The sequence below is a fragment of the Nannobrachium achirus genome, assembly GCF_963921795.1.
Source record: "Nannobrachium achirus genome assembly, chromosome: 14".
Taxonomy (NCBI): domain Eukaryota; kingdom Metazoa; phylum Chordata; class Actinopteri; order Myctophiformes; family Myctophidae; genus Nannobrachium; species Nannobrachium achirus.
Genome location: NC_137821.1, coordinates 40,403,728 through 40,426,573, shown reverse-complemented (window position 1 = coordinate 40,426,573; position 22,846 = coordinate 40,403,728). Strand labels below are relative to the sequence as shown.

The 22,846-nt window shown below is 45.3% G+C and overlaps 1 protein-coding gene across 1 annotated transcript in view; it reads left to right on the top strand.

The window, feature by feature from the left end:
• The window catches only part of svep1 (sushi, von Willebrand factor type A, EGF and pentraxin domain containing 1), a gene marked incomplete at both ends in the record, with an annotated part of 148,182 nt that overhangs the window by 87,735 nt on the left and 37,601 nt on the right, over positions 1-22,846 (top strand). Inside the window, 7 exons of the mRNA XM_080741617.1 lie at positions 2,318-2,497; positions 8,555-8,752; positions 11,630-11,748; positions 14,829-14,958; positions 16,256-16,363; positions 21,814-21,945; positions 22,633-22,824. Coding sequence (XP_080597743.1) covers positions 2,318-2,497; positions 8,555-8,752; positions 11,630-11,748; positions 14,829-14,958; positions 16,256-16,363; positions 21,814-21,945; positions 22,633-22,824 — 1,059 coding nt within the window. The remainder of the gene's footprint in view (positions 1-2,317; positions 2,498-8,554; positions 8,753-11,629; positions 11,749-14,828; positions 14,959-16,255; positions 16,364-21,813; positions 21,946-22,632; positions 22,825-22,846) is intronic.

The following is a 22,846-nucleotide window of genomic DNA, read 5'->3' as shown; positions in this document are numbered from 1 at the left end:
GAGAGAGAGAGAGGGAGGGAGGAAGAGAGAGGTTAGAAGGGCTAGAGCAGGGGTTCTCAACGTGTGGGTCGGGACCCACAGAGGGGTCCCCAAATGATTTTGGGGGGGGTCCCCAGATGATTAACTTAACGTGCAACATTGTTTTCTCACTCAACAGTAAACAAACCAACATACGGTTTAAGTGTATGGAGGGTATCTGCACATTTCTAAAGTGACTTTTTAAAGACTTTTAGAAAAATGTAACATTGGCCAAATATTAGAGGCAGAAATTGTGAAAATAGCTGATCTACATGCGCACAACGTTGCGAGGCGTTGTTAATGCCTCAACTCTTCCAACTTCCAAGTAGTGCTCATCAGGGTGGGGGTCCCCAGTTCAACTATGATTATTTTGGGGGTCGCGGCCTGAAAAGGTTGAGAACCACTGGGTTAGAGAGAGGTAGGGAAAGAAAGAAAGAAAGAAAGAAAGAAAGAAAGAAAGATTGAATGAGCCTGTGAAAGAAAGCACGTGAGAAAGAACACATACAGTAAGAGGTTGAGGGAGCAATGATGGAATAACAGTGCACTGTGTACAGTACAGTGTAAGTGAATGGTGAAAGTGAAAGATAGCCATCTCTTTGACGTCGAAGTGTGTATGTACTGTATGCTGTCTGTATAAACCTGTGTATGTGAGCGTCTGCGTGTGTGTGTGTGTGTGTGTGTATGTGTGTGTGTGTGGGCGTGTGGGCATCACAATAAGTCTATTCTCTCCTATATGGAGGACCTCCCAGCTAGCTAAACTCCCTCAGGGAGAGAGGGGTCTCCTCTGTGTCTATGGGTGGCGATGAGAAATAACACACTGCATGCCGTGTACTCAACCTCAACATAACCAGGAACAGACAACACACACACACACACACACACACACACACACACACGCACACACGCACACACGTCCATGGGTTCACACACACCGTGGGGTAAATGATAGCTACATATAGACAATCCAGCACATTCCTGTGTTTGATTTACTGCTCTGTTTACTTTTTCTTTACAAGACTCATCTACCTGGTTTTATGGAGGAACTGGGTTAGATGATAATAGCCAAATTTGTTCAAAAGAATTCTCCCAGTAAATGTTTTACCTGAATTGGCCCTGGGGAGAAAATAGGTGGTGAGGAGGTTAAGTTGTTAGCCACAACAGAGTAGACTAAAAAAAGCTTTTTTTGATGACTTTCCTGTGATTGTCCTAAATTAATTGTTTGCATGAGAAATGTCACAGCTTGTCCGCGTGTAGACATAAAGCCGTGAAGCCGTGTGTGTACTGTGTACACATTTTTACAGTCTATGGGTTGGTTCCCTTGACACATCACTGAGACATCACAGGTGATATCACAGGTGACATCACCTATGTAAAAGTACATACATGTACTGTATATGGGTATTCCCCAGAATCCCTTTTATGCACATATATGAAGACTTGGCCCATATCTGTGTGGCTGGTTCAGATAGGGATCTCCATGTATGGGCATAAAATATAGTATGTGTTGTGATGTCATGGGAACCACTCTAACAGAATCCCTTTTATGCCCATGTATGGAGATCCCTGATGTCATCAATATTAAGCCCATAATCTAACAGGACTTCATAAGGGAATGCCCATATATGGAGGAAGATAGCCCATATCTGTGCGGCTGGTTCATAAAAGGAATGTACTATACTGTACAAGTACATGGATCTCCATCGGTCGCATGTCGCCCTGAGGCGTCTTACTAGTTATATCCTCTCACACTCATCTGCTTCATTATTAAAAGAAAGCAGCTTCTGTTCTATATTTTAATTATTCTGTTTGTGTGTGTGTGTGTGTGTGTGTGTGTGTGTGTGTGTGTGTGTGTGTGTGTGTGTGTGTGTGTGTGTGTGTGTGTGTGTGTGTGTGTGTGTGTGTGTGTGTGTGTGTGTGTGTGCTTGCGTGCGTGTGCGTGCACATGCGTGTGCGTGTGTTCATCCTGCGCTCCTATCGTCTGCTTCACATTCAGTTATTTATACGTTGGTGTAAAATGTCATGGTTTCATGATTTATCATGTGTTATCTGATCTCTCTTATCACTGCAGTGTCAAATGTCTCGCTCATCCCCTCCAAGTGTTTATTCCCAACATGGCAATGAACTTTGTGTTCAGTAGCCCATCTGGAAAACAAAGTTACAAAATCAAACAATTTTTATTACGCAGTTCTGTTTATTTATTTGTTTATTTTACTCTCTGGGAGTGTCGAAATGTGTCCGTTTGGGTGCATTTGTCCACTTCCAATGAAATGTTGTTTTTGTTGTCATTTCTGACCCCCAGTGCGCTCCTGTCCGGTTATGTCGCGGCCCCAGCACGGCTTTCTGAGGTGCACCAAGGGAGGCCCGGCGTACAGGACGGAGTGCGAAGCAGGCTGCGAACGGGGCTACAGGCTGGAGGGGACCCCCAGGCTCACCTGCCAGGCCAACTCCCAGTGGAGTGGACCCCAACCTCGGTGTGTGGGTAAGCCCTCCAGCACAACGTCCCATTCTCAGCAATACAGCATATCGTCGTTGTCCAAAACCTTCCCTTTTTAGTCAGGAACACTCACGTCAAAGTAGATTTAACCATGTATTACAATAAATGGAATACAGTTAGACTTGGTGTTGAAAGGGCTCTGTGTTCGGAGATGTTCCCTGAATGTTGTACATGCATGCCTGCTATGCAAAGACAGGGAAGCAAAACCCCCCATAGGGATATAATAGTAGTACAATAACAATACATTGACATATTAGCTTAAATCAGCAGACATGAAATCACAGGTATTTGAGCCTATGCCAGACTCAGAGCAAAAGGTGGAGGCTGGGGTGGAGGAGGCAGCTAAGCAGCAGCGGGCCCAAGGCTTCAGACCAAAGACAAGCAGAACTATAGTGAATGCAAACCGTAGTTAAAGGAGACTCCATACTGAGCGAGAGCTCTGATAGGATAATGGCAGAGTGATGTAATGATCAGCAGATCTGTGAATGAGGAATAGGAAAGGCATCTGACTGACAGCTGATTACAGCTGAGGCGTGCGAGACTCTAGTGTCCTGCATAAACTAACGCTATGCTACATTTTTTTGTTATTATTTAAAAAAACGATTTAAAATAGTGAAAATTGCCGATCTACAAGCACACAACGCCTCGTGATTCACTACTTTTGTGTATGATGAAGCAGGGCTTTAATTTACAACTTACTCTCACTGAAACTTGGAGATACAAGGTTTCTGCCCGACAGTGACGATATCCTATCCATCCCCATCATCCTATATCCTATCTATCCTGTCTATAGTTTGCAGCTTCTTTTTGCTTATCCTTAATTATGTAACTGATAATGTTTCTACATTGTTGTTGATTCATTGAGACAAATTCCTCATATGTGCAAACACTACTGTATGGGAATACAAATTGTTCTTATTTATTTCAGTCTGAGGGCTGTATTTTGATTGTCTTAAGTACCAGCTTTTATGCCTTAACTTAAAGGCATGTCCATACTGTCTCCGACCACCGAACTTTTCGTCGGAGAGTCGCGACTTTCCGATGTGCAGCTTTCTCAACTCTAATTTGGGGCAATGCTTTTCAGAAGATGTGATTGATGTCATTTTGTAGTTGAACCGGACCTTTCCGACTAAAGGTTTGGCGGTCGGAGACAGTATAGACAGGCCTTTAAGTTAAGGGTTAAGAGCTGGTACTTAAGACAATCAAAATAGAGCCCTATATATATTGTCTATTCTAACAACCTCCGTTTCTATCCTCTTAATCCTCTAACAACTTAAACCATATACTGTCAGTGTCAACATGGTCTTAGTTCCTTTTTTCCCCTCTACACCAAATATGTTGGCTGATAATAGCCATTGCAACACATTGTGAGCTTGTACTGTTTTGGCAAATGTGTGCCCCAGAATAAGGACGCTAGGGTTCATGTGGTTTAAAACACTGCCCCTATAAACGAAAACAGCAGTCTCGTTGGCGCGGGTTGAAAATCGGGGGTTCTGTGGTTCCTCATTAGTCAACGTTTGGGCTAGAGAAAGGATATTAGAGGATTAACATTAACCTCGATATAAATCAGCATATCACCTCGTTCTCAAAGGTCCTTACAAGTCATTGGAGCTGGTCTTGGTGGTGGGAAAAAAATAGAAAACTAAATGAAAGTCATTTTTTCTCGGTTTCACACTCCATACAGTAACTGCGTTTCCCCTTTGTAGAGCAGAACAGTTGTTTTATATGCTTGGCCTTAGATATGTTTTTATACTTGGACCGTTCTGGCTAAATGACATTGCAGACATCTGTTAGGAAATGTTAGTCCCCAATCCGCTGCCTGTATAATCACTGTACTGGCATCTCGTGGAATGAACGTATCCCAGTCCCCAGTGGTGTAACAAAGTAGCTAAAGTTACTTACAGTAAGTACTGTACTTAAGAACAATTTTGAGGTACAGTATTTTCACTTTACTTGATTATTTCCAATTTCCAATACTTTTACTTCTACTTCTACTTTTAAACGTTAGTTACAAGTTACTTTGCAGATATAAATTATAATATTATATTATTATAAAACATACATTAACCACTTTAGCCCTATTTTATACCTTGGCTATTTGAAAATAGACGATCTACAAGCTCACAACGTTGTGAGCTTGTAGATCTGCTATTTTGGTGCCTTAAGTACATTTTGATGCCAACACCTGCGTACTTTTACTCAAGTACATTTTTAATTCCAGACTTGTACTTGTAACAGAGTATTTCTACATTGCAGTATTGATACTTTTTACTTTTACGTATGAAATGTGGGTATACTTTCCCCACCACTGCCCAGTCCCTGGTGTGTGTACACTGTACTGTGTGTAGTACTGGCCACTCAACAGCACGGCTCATGGTTCTGTCATCTGTGGATTGAAACTTGATGGATCTGTGGTGTCTAGTAATTGTCAATCCCATTTCCATGATAAATATCCCAGCTGTGAGACTCTTTATGTGCACACGCGTACGCACGCACACACACACATGCACACGCACACGCACACGCACACGCACACGCACACGCACACACACACACACACACACACACACACACACACACACACACACACACACACACACACACACACCAAATTATTATTACCATACTATTGAGGACATTGCTTGTGGTTTTTCACCCTAGCCTGAAACCTGAGTTATACTCAGTGCTGGTGTCACACACACACCAAAAATAGCTGATCAATAAACTCACAACAAATCGTGCTGCATGCCACACGTGCACTTGTAGATCGTCTATTTTTGATGCGCGCCACCAGTGTGCAGCTATGGTATTGACCAGTGATATTCAACTGGCGGCCCGCGGGCCAAATGCAGAGCAGAGTGCAGTTCATCCATCCATTTGAAACCATTTCTGGATCTTGCGTGGATATTGTCCATTTGCCCCAAAGAAACAGTTCACCTGGATTGCGTCCATCTTTCATCTTCTCCATCATCATTAACTTCAAACGCATCTTGTGCAATTATCCGGTGCTCAAAATAAAAGCAAAAACCTTTCATTCATACGAACATGTAAACACTTCACCTTGCCAGCCTGCCTCAAATACTCTTCCCGCAAAGATAATTCCATGCAAATGACCCATGTAGAACATACTGAAATACTGTATCTACTTCCTCTTTTCTTAATAGCAAAATCTAAGACTGTGCTCATAGGACTGGCACAGAAAACATCAACATCCATGAAGTGAAGCAGGCCCTAATAAGTTACTATAACCTAATGGACATACTGTACGTCCATTGTTGTGTCTTATTGGACATATAGCGAACAACAAACAGTCAAGTGGTTAACCTTGAACATTTTTGTTCATTTCTGTTGTCACAGTCAACACGGTGGCCCCCGACTTCAATTGATTTTACAATTGTGGCCCCCTGTCTAATCTAGTTGAATAGACTATATGAATCAGGCATAACATTAACCCTAGACCCTGAACTTAACCTTTAAATGCCTAATCCATACCTACTGCATCTACTGTATATATTGCAAAATGTTCATTCTCAGAGTTACACTAATAAGGGCTCTATTTTGATTGTCTTAAGTACCAGCTCATATGCCTTAACTTAAAGGCTTGTCCATACTGTCTCCGACCACTGAAAGGAGCGGTTCAACTACAAAATGACGTCACTCGCATCTACTGAAAAGCATTACCCCGAATTAGAGTTTGGAAAGATGCAAGTCGGAGAGTCGGAACTCTCCGACGAAAGGTTTGGTGGTCAGAGACAGCATGGACAGGCCTTTAAGTTAAGGCATATATAAGAGCTGGTACTTAAGACAATGAAAATACAGCCCGTACCGGGTTTAGAAGCATAGCTTCCTGCCGTTGAACTGTGAGTTCACAGTGTCTGCTTTAGTGACTTTTACTGTATCTGTCTGAAGACGCAGAGCATGATGTACGAGCTGCTCATAAAAGAGCGCTCATTCTGGTTATTTATGCGTGGAAACATAAGTCCAAACACACACCACACACACACACACACACATGTGCGCGAGCAAGTACATCCCAACCCCACCCACACACCAGCCTACACATAACACTCCCACACAACCACAAAGATACAAAGTCTCTGAAACACACACACACATGTGCGCGTTCACAAACACACAAACACACACCCAGACACACTGGCACAGTGGTTGAACATATGGTGTGAATTTGCTCCGAGCCACACTACATCACCCCCAGAGTAAGATAGATCAGCTCTCTCATAATAAAGAGTGATACGCATACATCTTCCAAAGCTCGCTCTCTCTCTCTCTCTCTTTCTCTCTCTCTCTCACACACACATACAGTACACACACACGCGCACACAAACGGTACATGTGCTCGGATACCCACACACTTCAAAACTGATAGTTAAGTGAAAATAGCTGTGCGCACGCAGGCCAGCCACAAAGAGCGCCACGGGTCAGGCACAGCAGCACAGAAAAAAAGGGGGGGACAGCGCGAGAGTGTTTCACCGCAAACCTCCGGCCTCACTAGCCCTACTGGCCTGCAGTGACTCACTTCCAACCAGAGGCTTTACGACTCTATTTAAAAACACCAGCGTCTTCAGCCGAGCCTGTTTCTCTCTCTCTCTCTCTCTCTCTCTCTCTCTCGCTGCTGTTTATCAGCCTATACTCTCTCTCCCCCCCCCCGGATCTCTGATTGAATTAAAGTTTGTTTGTCCGCACGTCTGGACGTTTACCCGCAGACACGCCGCATTACGTATTAAATACATTTTCGAAAAGAGAGAGTTGTATTATGGCCTGGCCTCCAGATCTGCACCGCACACTGCTTCGCTCTGTGTTTGTTTGCACAGTAGCGGGGGAGCCCGCTCAGAGAGACGGAGGACGGAGGATATTTTCTTGGGATTGAGATATAGTCTCGTGTTGATTTTGTCAACGTCCCTACTGGCTCTCTCAGCAGTTTTCTTTTATAACTAGCTGCATCTGAAGCCAGTGGTACAGATGGAGACAGAGAGAGAGAGAGAGAGAGAGATCAATCCATCCATCCATCTGTTGTCAGACCTGGTTCCTAGGGGACCACATCGAGCATCTGTCCACAAAGCCCCTGTCTAAAACAGACCCTTCTTTCTTTAAAATTAATTTCCGATGCCATTTCGGGTTTATAGCCACTGAAAATGGCCTTTATTATTGACGAGTATAGCAGACCTTGCACAAAGGCCTCTGAGGTCAAATCACTTTATGGTAAAATGAACATGTTGATGTTCTTCCAGCATGGCTTCTGCAGCTCCCAACAAGCCAAAGCCTTTTCCTTAGAGGAATCTTAACATTTATATAGTCTTGTATATTAAACAATAGATATACCAGTTCAGCACAATAGAGCATTATTCGTTAATTTAAAGGCCCGGTGTCCGGTCGTGCGCCATGCATGGAAAGCTGAGCGTGTACACTATGCCAGGGCGTTTATTACTTCCCTCCTCTGATGGTCTCAACTAGTGAAGTTGCTTGATGTTTGGCTCATTGGATACCCTGCCTGCATCTGGACACCTCTGACCTCTAAATCCCATGGTGTTGGGCAGGTACAGTACTTTACCACTGTGCCATCCGAGCACAAGCCCTGTGGATTACCGTTTAAACCCAGAGGCCGATTCAAAAGATTTCTTCTGAAATACTTTTTAAGGTTTTTGAAAAACCTATGTTTCTATGTCAGTTGTTCTCAAACTTTTTCATATCAAGGACCCCAAAAATTATATGTAGGCCTATAGGGCCGCGGACCCACATCTCAAAATATTTTGTTCCAGGGACCCCTCAGAAGCAAAGATTTGTAATATTTGAAATATACTGTATTATACGGTATTCAAAGATTTGCACAAATCTACATTTATTTCCCCCCAAAAGTCTATAAGCTCATAGTAATCATAGTGATCTTGTATATCTGCTTGTACATGTATAAGTGACACAGACACAACTACTTTTCTTCACAACTCATTTCAACCTCAATTTCTCTCTCACTCCCTCCCTCTCTATCTCTTATTTCTTACTCTCTTTCTGTCTGTTCCCTCCCAGAGGTGCGCTGCCCCCCCATGGTGACGCTGGAGAACGTGGTGCTGTCGCCCCCTGTCTGTGGGAAGAAGGAGGTGCTGCCGGGCACGGTGTGTCAGCTGTCCTGCCGTGGAGGTTACAGTCTCCAGGGAGACAGCAGGCGGGCGGTGTGTCTGACTTCAGGGATCTGGAGCATTAAGGCCAATAAAGCCACCTGCAGAGGTATAGCGCTCACACACTGTGTGCAGGCACGTGCACACATAGACATCAAAGGGGGCTTGAGCCCCTGCCCTTTTAGCCGTCTGTCAAAAAGTGCCCTCTCCAGACAATGAATGCAGTTTTTACTATGGTGAAAGAAATGCAAATGCCCTCTTCCCATGCCATACCTGAAGGCAGCATTCAAGAAACGCGTTGTGAGGTTGGAGGTCTGCTATTTTTTATGTTTTCACCAAAAGGCCCCTTTAGAAACGTGTGTGTGTGTGTGTGTGTGTGTGTGTGTGTGTGTGTGTGTGTGGGTGTGTGTGTGTGTGTGTGTGTGTGCGTGCGTGCGTGCGTGCGTGCGTGCGTGCGTGCGTGCGTGCGTGCGTGCGTGCGTGCGTGCGTGCGTGCGTGCGTGCGTGCGTGCGTGCGTGCGTGCGTGCGTGCGTGCGTGCGTGCGTGCGTGCGTGCGTGCGTTTGGAGAGAAAGAGCAATCATCCAGATCAATAGGTATTGTACAGTAGGTTAATCTTTGTGTGGCTGTGTGGTGTTCTGTGAGTGCAGGATCCACAGTTTGAGATGAACTTTGAAGACCACTCAACCCGTAAGAGAGACACACCAACATGCTGCATAGCCCTCGCTAGCGCAACGAATGAACGCCCACTCTTGTGTGTGCGCGCCAGAGGGAGAGGGGGAGAGAAGAGACGGACAGAAAAAATGATTAGATGTAGAAAAACAGGAGAAACACAGACGGAGAACACAGAGACGGAGAGAGAGAGAGAAAGGTCGAGATACAGACAGAAAGAGAAAAGCGCAGGAAACTTGGAATGGGGCAGAATAACTTTTCCATTCCGTATTCCCCCCTCATCTGAATTCTTTCCTCCTTTGTGAATGGTGGGAATGGGGATCTCTCTCTCTCTCTCTCTCTCTCTCTCTCTCTCTCTCTCTCTCTCTCTCTCTCTCTCTCTCTCTCTCTCTCTCTCTCTCTCTCTCTCTCTCTCGGCCTTAGGTCACTACCGTAACTCAAACCATATCAGGGCTCCTCCCGTCCGGGGGGAACTCCGGGGGTAAAGCAGTTAGAACAGAACCACGTCCAGATGCCTGACAGGTGTACCAGGTGGTGTGGCGCATGCAGCTCTGCCGGGCCTTTGATCACTTAAGCCCTTCATATATACTTAATTGGACAACAAATAGCTAAAATATGCAAATCTTTGTTGCCGGGTCAGTGGAAACCTTGTATGTCCAAAACCATTCATTTGTATTAAACTAGTGAAAATAGCCGATCTACAAGCACACAGCGCCTCGCATCGCGAGGCATTGTGTGCTTCTAGAACTGCTATTTTCACTAGTTTTGTGGGACAGTCTTGTATATGATGAAGCAGGGCTTCACCTTACGCAAAAACGTACACATTTGGAAACTTGGAGACAAGGTTTCTGCCAGACAGTGACGATATGTAGAAGTTCACAACGCATCACATCACACCAGTCACATTGTGAGCTGGTAGATGTACATTTTGCTATTTTGGAAAGTGTCAAAAGAAAAGGAACATTTCTGAAATTGTCTGACAATTTGCCCAAAGTATGGGGAGCCCAGGGTTATGATGGTTAATGGCCTCGGTAGACCCCCCCAAACACTGCCATTTCCTCCCAGAGACGGTAGACTATTAAGACAGCGAAGGCAGACATGTGACTTCAGGAGTGGAGAAGAGACAGAGGGTGATACAGAGGGAGCGAGAAAAGAGAAAGTGAGAAGAATAGAAAGTGCATTTGCAGGCTGTGCTATGCTCTCAGCCTCTCCGATGGTGATGACACCAACAGGGAAATATTCAACGAGTAATAAAGACCGACGGGGCAGATCGGGGCCCTGTGTGCGCGCACGTGTGTGTGTATGCGCTTGTGTATGTGTTTGTGTGTGTGTTGGTGGGCAGGTCATCTGGTCCAGCTGGTAACAGCTCTGTTACACAACAGGCAGACCGACACGCTGTAGATCGACCCCTTTCACACTCTGCGGTCCTGAACGCACGCACACACGTACACCTCAGTGTAATTCATGATCACTGATCACTGTACAGTATATCACCCTATAGCTACTATCAGCATTTAACTAAAACCGATCTAAGCATTAGACACAAGTCATAAATCAAAGCTTTGCCACATTATTTCGACAGCTATAAGACGTATCTCTCGCATAACCTTCTATATCCAGTGACCCGGTACCGTCTCTGTCATCATCGTGGTCAGAGATTGAGGTAATGCATGGCGAGAGATAAGAGCAAAATATTAGACCGCACGTATGGTAACGTCAGTGAATCAGCCTGGCTGGAACGGTTTCAGCAGCGCTACGCCTTCCCTTTGATTCAGTGCGTCTCTCTCTGGCCCGGGGGGGAGGGATTGGAAAAGGTCATGGTTCAGACGACATCACAGTTTTTTCCTGCATGCGCGATAATGAGCTGCAGGTTTGTGTTTGAATGATGTGATTGTGGGGAGTGTGTGTGTGAGGAGTCTCTGCATGTTGAAACTCTCTAATACTTTAATACTATCATTTATAATTTGACAGATGAAATAATGCTTTTAGCCACATGAGCCCTATATCAGCGGTAAGCAGCCTTTTCAAGCCCACAAGCACTTTTCATGACAATTTGTAAGCCGAGATCTACCACCACAATATGATAATAAAAAAAAGCACAAACACTTACCACGAATACGACATTATATTTACTTTTGCTATTTTGGACAGGCTTAATGTATTGTGCATCGGCTATCACGATTCATCGCACAATGAAGTATAGGGCCTAGATACAGTGAACTCTGCAAACAGCAAAAATGCTGTGTGCTATTTTTGCTTCCAATATTCTCTTTAAAAACAAACAAACATTGGTTTATTTTTTCGACCTCCTCCAGACTCTGAGCCCCCGTGGATCCAGTGCCCGCAGGATGTGGTGGCGGGGACAGACGAGCGGCGCGGCACGGCCAACATCAGCTGGGACGTCCCCACGGCTTCAGACAACTCTGGAGAGGAGGTGGGCAGTAGGGCATTCACCAAATATTTGAATATTCGAATATCAAAGTCACTATTCGACGTTGTTCACCAAAGTCGAATATTCGCTTTTCTTTTTTTTTTTGTCAATGTCCCTGGTGGATGAATTTGTTAATGCTCTATACCAGGGGTTCTCAAACCTTTTTAGGCTGTGACACCCAAAATAAACATATTTAAAGGGGACCCCCACCCTGACAAGCACTTGGAATTGTAGGTATTACATTTAATGTGACTCGGTTCCGCAGATAAATATTGTGAAAATAGCAGATCTAGCATGTAGATCGGCTATTTTCACAATGTTCGCCTCTTGCTTACTTAATATTTGACAGTTTGGCCAGTCCTGTTGAATATTCGACAATTCGAATACTTTGAGGTTGAATAATTCGAATACTAAAAATCACTTTTCGTGAATGCCCTAGTGGGCAGCACTGCACCAGGAGGACACACTGTCATCAGTATTAAATAATGGCTAAAGTCTAAATGAAGCTTTGCGTTAGTTTATGTCAGGACACACGAGTCTTGCCCGCCTCAGCTGTAATCAGCGGTCGGTCAGATCCTTTCCTACTCCTCAGTCACAGATCTGCTGATCATTACATCACACTGTCATAATCCAATCAGAGCTCTCGCTCAGTAAGGGAGGCTCCTTTAAATACGGCTTGCATTCACTAATAGTGTCTGCTGCTGCCTGGCTGCCTCCTCCACCCCAGCCTCCACCTTTTGTATTGCTATTGTACTATTTTTATCCCTATGGGGGGTTTTGCATAGCAAGCAAGCATGAACAAACTTCAGGGAACATCTCCGAACGCGGAGCCCTTAAACGCCAAGTTTAACTGTGTATTCCATTTGGTTAAATCTACTTTGACGTGAGTGTTCCTGACTATGCATGCTTTCCCAGTAGCTTGTCACATGTACATATTCACAGGGTCAACATTTTTACTTCATTTTTATCATCACACTGTAGTCCATATTACACATACGTGGTGTCATTATTCTGGGTTATTTATTCAGTCCATTTCTCCCATTTCTCAAGGAACAGTTTTTCTTGTATCCTGAGTTTGTGTGTAAATCTCTCCATTACATACATGTCCTCCACAATGCACAGCCACTGCTCACAAGTTGGAGGGTCATTTTTATACCACAATCTTGTTATTGTCTCCACCAGCCGAAGGCTTGGGGGAGAGTATGTTTTCCCCTCCGTCCGTCCGTGTGTCCGTCCGTCCGTCCGTCCGTGTGTCTGTGTGTCCGTGTGTCCGTGTGTCCGTGTGTCCGTGCGTCCGTCCGTGCGTCCTCGCAGTTTGTGTGCAGCTAATCACAGTCACCGTTGGCCCGGTCGCTGCCAAAGTGAGCACACACATTCCCTGGATGCCAATCTAGAACCTCTGCCCTAAACTTTTCAAATGGGCTTTTTCTAGCACCACCTAGTGGCCGATGTTCGCAAGACACATTTCTGTGCACTACTCTTACAGATTTTGTCCAAAAATCCTACAAATCGGTAGGCAGTATCTCGACAGTCATGTGATCGACACGGATCTGTCCAATTTTGCATATTCCATCCTGATTGGCTAAGATTGGCTTCCAAAGTTTGTAGGATTGAGCCGTTTTGAACAAAATGCCTCAAATCCCAAACGCAAAGTGCAATTATCATGAAATCGCGCACATACGTTCCCACTAGGCCGAGGAAGAAATGCCACTTTTTTAAATCAGCCTCATGGTGGCGCTATAACAGGCCGATTTGTGGTTTTACCTATAACTCCACCGATCAGTTTCAAACTTTGTAAGCACACTCCCTAGAGGCTAAGGATAAACCTTTGCCCTGCATTTTTCACATCAGCCTTTTATAGCGCCACCTTTGGGCCGACTTATGTAAAACACATTTTTGGATATTACTCCTTGAGATTTTATGCAAAAATCACGCAAATCGGTACACAGTATCTCTATAGTCATGTGATCAAGTCCGATCTGTCTGATATTTCATATTCCATCCTGATTGGCTAATATTAGCTTCCAAAGTTTGCAGGATTGCTCCGTTTTTGAACAAAATGCTTCAAATCATCAACGCAGCTTGCGATTACTGTGAAATTTGCCACAGAAATTCCCACTAGGTCAAGGAACAAATGCTACCTTTTTTCACATTGGCCTGTTATAGCGCCACCAGCAGGTAGACTTTAGCAAAACACATTTTTGGAACACAATGCTTCAAATCATGCATGCAGCGTCCGATTTCCATGAAAGATCTATGGTGAAGAACATATGCCACCCTTTTTACATTGGCCTATTATACAGTAGCACCACCAGGACACACGGCCTGGTGGAGACCTGTGCTCGGAAGAGCACTGCTTCTAGTTGCTTTTTTGCTGGCTGCCAGCAGCACCTTGACCAGATACATGTCGTCTCCATGTGTGTTTTCCTAGATACAGTACCACACTTGTCTTCGGTATTTTGTATTTCAATATCTCCTTTATTACTGACCACACATCATCCCAGTACTTGTCAATTTTTGGGCAATTCCAAAATATATGTTTGTGGTCAGGGTCCATGTATCCATATAATCTCCAGCATGGTTGTTTCTCTGCTGTAACCTTTCCTCTGATCTTTGGAGTTATGAAATATCTGATAGCGTTCTTCCAGCAAAATTCCCTCCACACTCTAGAATCTAGAGCTGCCCTAGAGCTTGTGGCCGTGCACTGTGTCTTACAAATATTATACCAGTCCTTCTCTGCAATATGCACTCCAAATCCTGCTTCCCATTTCTCCTTGACATATAAGGTAGAGGTCTTCTTACTTGTCATCAGTCCCTGATTGCTTTCCCAGTTTTAATGGTTTAAGAGAATACTGTAAATGCATCTACTATCTTTCCATTCATCCATCTGTTCAACACGTTCCATCCATCTATCCAATGTCCTTTGAGTTCATTTGAAGAACATTACATAAAAGTCATCAGTACACACAGCAAAATTAGCAACCAAGTCCAGTTTTCACTGCATCAGTCTTCACAAACATCAAATGAAGGTTACATTAGAGTGTTCTGAACCTCCCTCTCTCCTCTGTATTTTCCTCCATTAGGTGTCAGTTCAGGTGAAACCAGTCTACAGTCCACCCCAGCTGCTCCCCATCGGAAAGGAAACCATCACCTATATAGCAACGGACCGGACCGGGAACCAGGCCAACTGCTCCTTCACTGTTAATGTCATAGGTGAGCTCATGGTGGCGGGGACATGCATCAAAGCCAAATGGATGTTACATGTGTGCTTCCAGTGGATTGAGATGTGTTGGAATGTGGTGTGTGTGCGTCACAATCGGTTTGAGAAGATTGATATTTCATAAAAGTGCCTGTCGTTCTACAGAATCCTTTCACTGCATAGTGGACGTGTATCATAACAATTTTAACACATTTTATTAGAAATAACCAGTGTTGTATTGGACCTGTCACGGGTATACATGCCGTCCCGTATCTTTTCTGACCGGTGTCAACGCCTCTCATGTGCACGGGCATGCATCAACCCCCAAGTTCACATCTCGACAACGTTTAGTGTCACAGCAGGGATGATTTAACAAAGGGACGAGCTTGTATGCATATCAATAGACAATTTTCGGAACCTGTTATCTCCTGTAATGTAGGTGTTAAGCGACGTGCATGTGCCGTCATTCAAATCGCGTCCCCCCCAAACCAATGCAACACTGGAAAGAACCCATTGATAACCCGATTGACTGTAACGGAAATGGTGAGACAGACAGTGGACAATGGGGAAGAGTGTCTTCCTGTCACACTCTGTGTGTGTGTGTGTGTGTGTGTGTGTGTGTGTGTGTGTGTGTGTGTGTGTGTGTGTGTGTGTGTGTGTGTGTGTGTGTGTGTGTGTGTGTGTGTGTGTGTGTGTGTGGGTGTGTACGTACGTGTGAGCGTGCGTGCGTGTGTGTGCGTGTGTGCGTGCATCAGTCACGATGAGGCACGCTCATTATTGGACCTCAAACAAGCTTTTACAGCCCATTGGTCCTGGCAGGTGGCAGACATGGTCCCTCGGTAGCAGCGTGTTAAAAACAAGGGTGTCCCGTGTCAACCGCGGCGGTAATACCGACAGACAGAAGGGGGGGGGGGTTCTGCTAAGCTGTGGTAGCCGTCGTGAGCATTTCCATATGTTATTATGAACGTGGAATGTTGTGGGGGGGAAGGGGGGTTTATTTGAGACATGTGTTTCTCCGGTGCCCTCTGACACTCTGTACCGACATGTGTGAGAAGTCGGAACACCACGAACCATCGCCGCGTTATTCTAAACCCCTGTTTATACAGCATTGTTACAGTCTACTGCTTTCTCTCTCAAGCAGATGTGTGTTGTTTATGTGCCCTGACTTTGAGATTCCTTGACAATGTGTCACTCCCATTCCAAATGTCTATTGTACTCCAAGAGATTATGTTTCTGTATTTGTGGGTATAAAACACTGTGTATATGCCTAGCGATTAGGCCTGTTGACACAACCGTGTCCCCTTTTTCTAGATACGGAGCCCCCGGTGATTGACAGGTGCCGGTCCCCGCCTACTTTCCAGGCCACAGGCATGGAGACAGCGGTCGTCTGGGATGTGCCGCAGTTTTCCGACAACTCAGGTATGTGTCTGCTCCCCCTCCCCTCCCCTCCCCTCCCCTCTCCTCTCCTCAACTCTCCTCAACTCTCCTCAACTCTCCTCAACTCTCCTCAACTCTCCTCTCCTCAACTCTCCTCAACTCTCCTCAACTCTCCTCTCCTCTTCCCCGATCCTCAACTCTCCTCTCCTCAACTCTCCTCAACTCTCCTCTCCTCTCCTCAACTCTCCTCTCCTCAACTCTCCTCAACTCTCCTCTCCTCTTCCCCAATCCTCCGTAGGTGATGATGGTCATGCGGCCTGCAAAAAAGCGATCAGGAGGAGATTGTGTGTGTGTGTGTGTGTGTGTGTGTGTGTGTGTGTGTGTGTGTGCGTGTGTGTGTGTGTGTGCGTGTGTGCGTGTGTGTGTGTGTGTGTGTGTGTGAGCGCGCGTGTGTGTGTGTGTGTGTGTGTGTGTGTGTGTGTGTGTGTGTGTGTGCATTTTAATAATGAAGATAGAAAACTGCAGAAACAGCAGATGAAGTCAGTGTCTGAGTTGGCAATTATGCGTGCGTGCGTGCGTGCGTGCGTGCGTGTTGTGTGTGTGTGTGTGTGTGTGCGTGCGTGCGTATGCATGTGACTGTGTGACAGTAGAAGGTTGTGGAACGGTAGGTAGGATGGAGTGTGGATGGTATTATCATCATCAGCACTCAGACAGACCCAGGCTGTCCTCCTCTCTCTCTCTGACAGCTCAGAGAGAGTCGCAGGTGTTTTCTTTACACAGCGTACAATTGTGGCCTTTCTCTTTAGCATTCATGCAGGCCATTTATCATCCTGTCACTTTTTTTTAATATATTGCCTGGAGCCTTGCTGGGTGAATAATATTTCAGTGAACAATGCATTTAAATTGCATACCAAAACTCCTAATAGCAGAAATTGGATTCGCAGCCCCGAGGACATCGGTCAGCGTCATATAGCCCAGGCTGACACTACGGGAACTACACCCAGTCGTTGCTCATTATGTTTCCTATTCAGATCCTGCCTCTTGAGCCTTTTTGGGGCGGCATAGCTCAGGGCTAGACTAACCGTCATTAGAGAACGAATGGTTCCCGAAGGTTTCCCAGTTTGAATCCGGGCTCCCCCTGAGTTAATGTGGAAGAGTCCTTGAGCAAGACTCTGTTGGTGTCTTGCATGGTTTCCTCCGCCAACGGTGTATGTGTGTGTGAATGGGTGAATGTAATGCACAATCTCTGTAAAGCGCATTGGATAAAAGCGCTATATAAATATATAAAAGCCATCGGGCGTCCCGTCATCGTGAACACAGGGAATGTTCCCTTTTTAATCAACGGGTGCTCCATTGCCGAAGTTGCTCTGCGTTCGGTGACGGCGTCCAACCTTAGAATTCTCCCCGGTTCCGTTTTTGATGCCGTTGGATGGTGACTGCAGTGGAGCTTTGGACGTGGAGCGTTACTGGTCCATTTGTTAGCTTGTGTACACCCTCTGAGTTAAATGAACGCTAAGGATTTGTATTGTTCATTCATAACAGTAAAGCCGGCATCATAGTCGCCTGGGCGGTGGAAGGCTTTACACCGCGGTGTAGTCTTTTCGAGTCTTTTTGAGTCATGAAACTACAACGTTACATCATTCCTCGCGGTGGAGAGCTTTTCACCGTGAGTCCCAACACATCTCTCTGTTTTTACTATCAGACAGACAGGCTCTACACCCCGTTCACTGATTGGTCGATCTAGACTAGTCAGTCACGGTGTACAGGACTCCACCGTGAGTGACTATGATGGCCTGCACTTATTTTCTGACTTGAGGTGGAAAGCTTTCCACCTCAAATTTGCGGTGGATAGCTCTCCACCGGACACTCTGATACGGGCTTAAGCCCCTAAACTGTCGCTGATCGGGAACGCACCTCCTGTGCAACTCTTGTTAAATTCACCACAGGCTGTCAAAAAAAGACTTGATTTAAAAGGTTGTTTCAACTAATCAAGTCTTAATTTCATCACTGTGCGTCATTATCTGTGGGATCCCAGACTAAACTTTAGAAATAGGTAAAAAACAAATCAAAAAATAAATAAACACCATTTCTCCATTTGCCCCCTCTGTGGCATTATTGTGACCAAGTCAGGGCTACAGTGGACAGGGAGGTCACAGATGGGCTAGAGGCACAGTCTGTCGGTTCTTTCCCAACTGTCTTCACTCGCTGTTGTGAAAAGTACCGAAATCCTTGCAGTGCATGGGGAATACATAATACAAGTGCTATGCAATAACAGTATTCACAATCATTGCAGGCACTAATTAAACACACACACACAGCGTGAGCAAGTACACAGAGTAACAGCCAATAAAGCTGTGACTGCTGCTGCATGGCCCTGAGCTGATGTTTTGCACATGGAAGTGAAAGGGCCGCCTGTGTGTAGGGTTGTGCAAACAAACCAACAAACGTGACACAAAACGTGACACAGGTAGAAGCAGACTAACTATAGAAGCATTAACCCATTTCAACCTCATCATCGTATAACCGGTCCTCACTAGTGCTCATTATTAGATGATACCATTTCTGTCTGATTGCAAACCAGTGACATCGTCGGTAGGTAGGATTGGGTCTCCAGTATTGACTTGATTATGCTTAGTTCAGTGTGGTACCAAGTACCAAAAATAGCCGACCTCAAGCTCACAACGCGTATTTTCGTTATTTTCACCAAAAGCCCCTTTTAGAAATTTCAGCCCCTGCCTCTCTAACATTCTCTGCACGTCCCTGCTACTGGCCATTAGTGGGCCAGTTAAGCGAAGATGCGGCTGGAATTGAGTAAAGTGCTCCTTTAGCCTTTGTGGTTCAAGCGTTGCCATTTTGCCTCTTTGCGTCATACTCTGTGACCAAAAACACACCGTCGTGTGGACTATGTAAAAGTCGCCGTGCCGTTCTATAGACTGATGGCTGTTGGTTCTGGCGTGTTGCACTCATATAACATTACTCACACTGACCCTGGTGGTGACAGATACACAACCAGACCTCTGCAGGACTCCAGTCTGCAGCCAGACACATATAATTAACATGCACACACCCCGCACCCACACACGCACACACACACGCACGCACGCACGCACGCACGCACGCACGCACGCACGCACGCACGCACGCACGCACGCACGCACGCACGCACGCACGCACGCACGCACGCACGCACGCACACACACACACACACACACACACACACACACACACACACACACACACACACACACACACACACACACACACACACACACACACACACACACACAAATAACACTGGAGGGGCCCATACTGTACTTGTGTGTGTTTTGAGCATTGCTAAAAGGCCATATGCTGAGGCAGGTGCACACTCTCTCTCACACGCACACACGCATGCACGCACACAAGCACGTCATTCCCCACCTGTTTAAGGAGGTGAGCCTTAATTTTAACACTGTAACACACACACACACACACACACACACACACACACACACACACACACACACACACACACACACACACACACACACACACACACACACAAGCTGTGTAATAACAGGTCAGTGTGTGGCTGCTGTGGAGACACACAACGTCAGGCCAGCACAGATCCTACGTCACTGTTTTGTTTTTCCAGGGCCCACACCCTGATTCTATATATAGCACTGAACACACACACACACACACACACACACACACACACACACACACACACACACACACACACACACACACACGCAGGCTATATACTGTATATGGGGAGACACCAGACCAGACGTGTGTCAGCCCTGTTGGAATGGCGGCGCTACTGTATGTGTTTTAAATAGGGGGGAGATGGAGATGGAAGTGGGGAGTATTAGGGAGGGATGGGAATGAGGCGAAGGGTCACCAATACGTTGAATACGTTCTCTTTTTCTTTACCCTTTCCTTGAAATGAAAGCAGAAAAGTGTGCATAACGCACAATGGGCCTCATGTAGCAGGATTGGGAGCGTGTCGATATTGTGACGTAACATTTGTTGCGACATCCCATTAGTTTGACGCTGGTGAATGCTAACCTGGTGAATGTTAACCTGGTGAATGCTACTATGCCTAAACCTAACCCTAAAACCTAACCCTTAGTCGAACTAATGGGATGTAGAAATATCGAGATTTTACCGCAAGATTCTCTTATTTTTTCTTGCCTTTCCTCTTACCTAGAACAGCAGAAAATCCGAGGACGTTCCATTTGTATATCGCATCCTGCAAGACGCCCTCTGCATACGTCCCTATGTACAGTATGCAGGAGCTTGACATCATGTAATGTTATGCCAGATTCATACTGTACTTACAGTAGGTGCACAATTGGGTCTCGCACTGAAAATAGTTGATCTACAAGCTCTCACTGTGACGTGTTGTGAGTTTGTAGATTACATACGATGCGTGTACGAGCCAAATATAAATCAGGCTTTACTGAAAAGCTCTGTCTCTTTCTCTGCTCTTTCTTCTTTCATCTCTCACACTCTCAAACACACACTTATCCCTCTGTCCCTGTTCTCATCAGCTCTCCATCATTTTCTCCGTTGTGTTTTGAGGCAGTCCAGGCCTGGCAGAGTTTTTCCCTCTCCCCGAGGTTTGTTATTTTTTCTAGTGCGGTGTGATGTCCAGACATGCTATTCTCATGTTGGCGTAGACTTGTTTAATGTAACAGCTTAAGTCAACCACAGCTGACGTCTTGTACAGTGGCACAATACCGCCCTCTGCAGGATTGCAAGGGACTCGCTGTGTTTAAGAGATATGACGTTCTTTTGTAATTGACTTAGGGCTCTATTATGATCCAGGTCTTATGCCTTATGCCTTAACTTCTTTGCCTTTTTTTTACTATTTTGAAAAGCATTTTTAAATACTTCAAATGCTGATCTACATCTGCACGTTGTGAACTTGCAGATCACCAATTTGAAATATTAAAAAAACTAAAACAAAATAGTAAAAAAAGGCAAAGAAGTTAAGGCATAAGGCATAAGACCTGGATCATAATAGGGCCCTTAGTGTCTTATCTAGGGAATTATTAATATTAGTGGGATCACTCATCTATGGGTTTTCTGCAGTAGCACAATTGAAACTCTTGTTTCAAGAATGTTAGAACGTTTTCCCCCCTCAATCACATGACCACATCTCTCCTTGTGGAATACCTTTAGAACAGGGGTCTTCAACGTTTTCAGGGCAAGGACCCCTTAGCTGAGAGAGAGATGAAGCAGGGACCCCCACTACATATTGTAGAAAATTGTGTTTCAGATTAAAAATGTTCATAGATTTCTTAGACTTGTGTAATGTTCCACTCAGAATAGGGATTCTAGGTTTCAAGTGGTTAATGTAAAATACATTATCCTATCACACAAAGATTTGGCGGCCCCCCTCTAGTAACTCTGACACCCTGTTGAAGACCCCTGCTTTAGAGGTCTTTTCAGAGATACAAGGATGATGAAACTTCATTTTCTGCATTGTGTGTCTGTCTCAGGTGGTCGTCTGTCAGTAACTGGCAGCCACAGCCCTGGTTCTCTGTTCCCCGTGGGAGAGACACTGGTCCGCTACACAGCTACTGACCAGGCAGGAAACAACCGCACCTGTGACCTCACCATCACTGTCCAAGGTACAGACACTTCATTTTGATGTTACCACTTTGTTTTTGATCCAAGCATCTGTGTTTACATTTTGATCCTATAGCATCTTTCTTCATCGCTTCATTTCAACATCTTTTTTGTATATTTTGATCATGGCATCTTTGTTCACATTTTGATTTGTTGTTGTATCCTAGCCTGGGATCTTCACATTTCGGGGTTTGATCCGGTCGGCAGCGGAAAACACTCTACTTCATGTGTAGTCCTCAAAGGACTACAATTTGGCCAGAAAGATCAAACCGGATTTAGTTTTAACCCAAAAAGAATTCCCCTGCGCTCAAGGACATACTTTTAGGGCCTACCTAATAAACCCCTTGATGCGGCGTAGTTTTGCTTTTGGAATATTTCTTTGGTACATGCATCTTTTAGTCCAACTCGTAGCGACTGGCAAGACTACACAAGGCTAATCGAGCATTTTAATAGGGATTGGGGAAACAAACGAGGGGAACCAAAACAAAGTGACGCCGCTTCTTCTGCTTGTGGTTTCCGCCTAGATCGGATCAAACGGCCTGCTGTAAACGAATACCAGGCTTTCCTCTTAGGAAAGACTGTTGATGCGAGGTTAGTTGTATCCTCACTGAAGTGTCCTTAACACAGAGTTCCCAACCACAGGATCTTGAGCATTCATTGCGCCTCGTGTATCTGTCTGGTGTGTCCAGGCACGACCTGCGACCAGCCCTACCACCCTGTGAACGGACAGTTCATCTGCTCTGAGGAGGAGGAAGGCGTTAACTGCACCCTGCACTGTAAAGACGGATACAGTTTGGCCCAAGAAGCTGTCCATAGCTACCTCTGTCCCTACAACGGAGTGTGGGAGCCGAGCCACTCTCCTGACAGACCCGACTGCTCACGTGAGTGGAGCGCTCTTTTTGG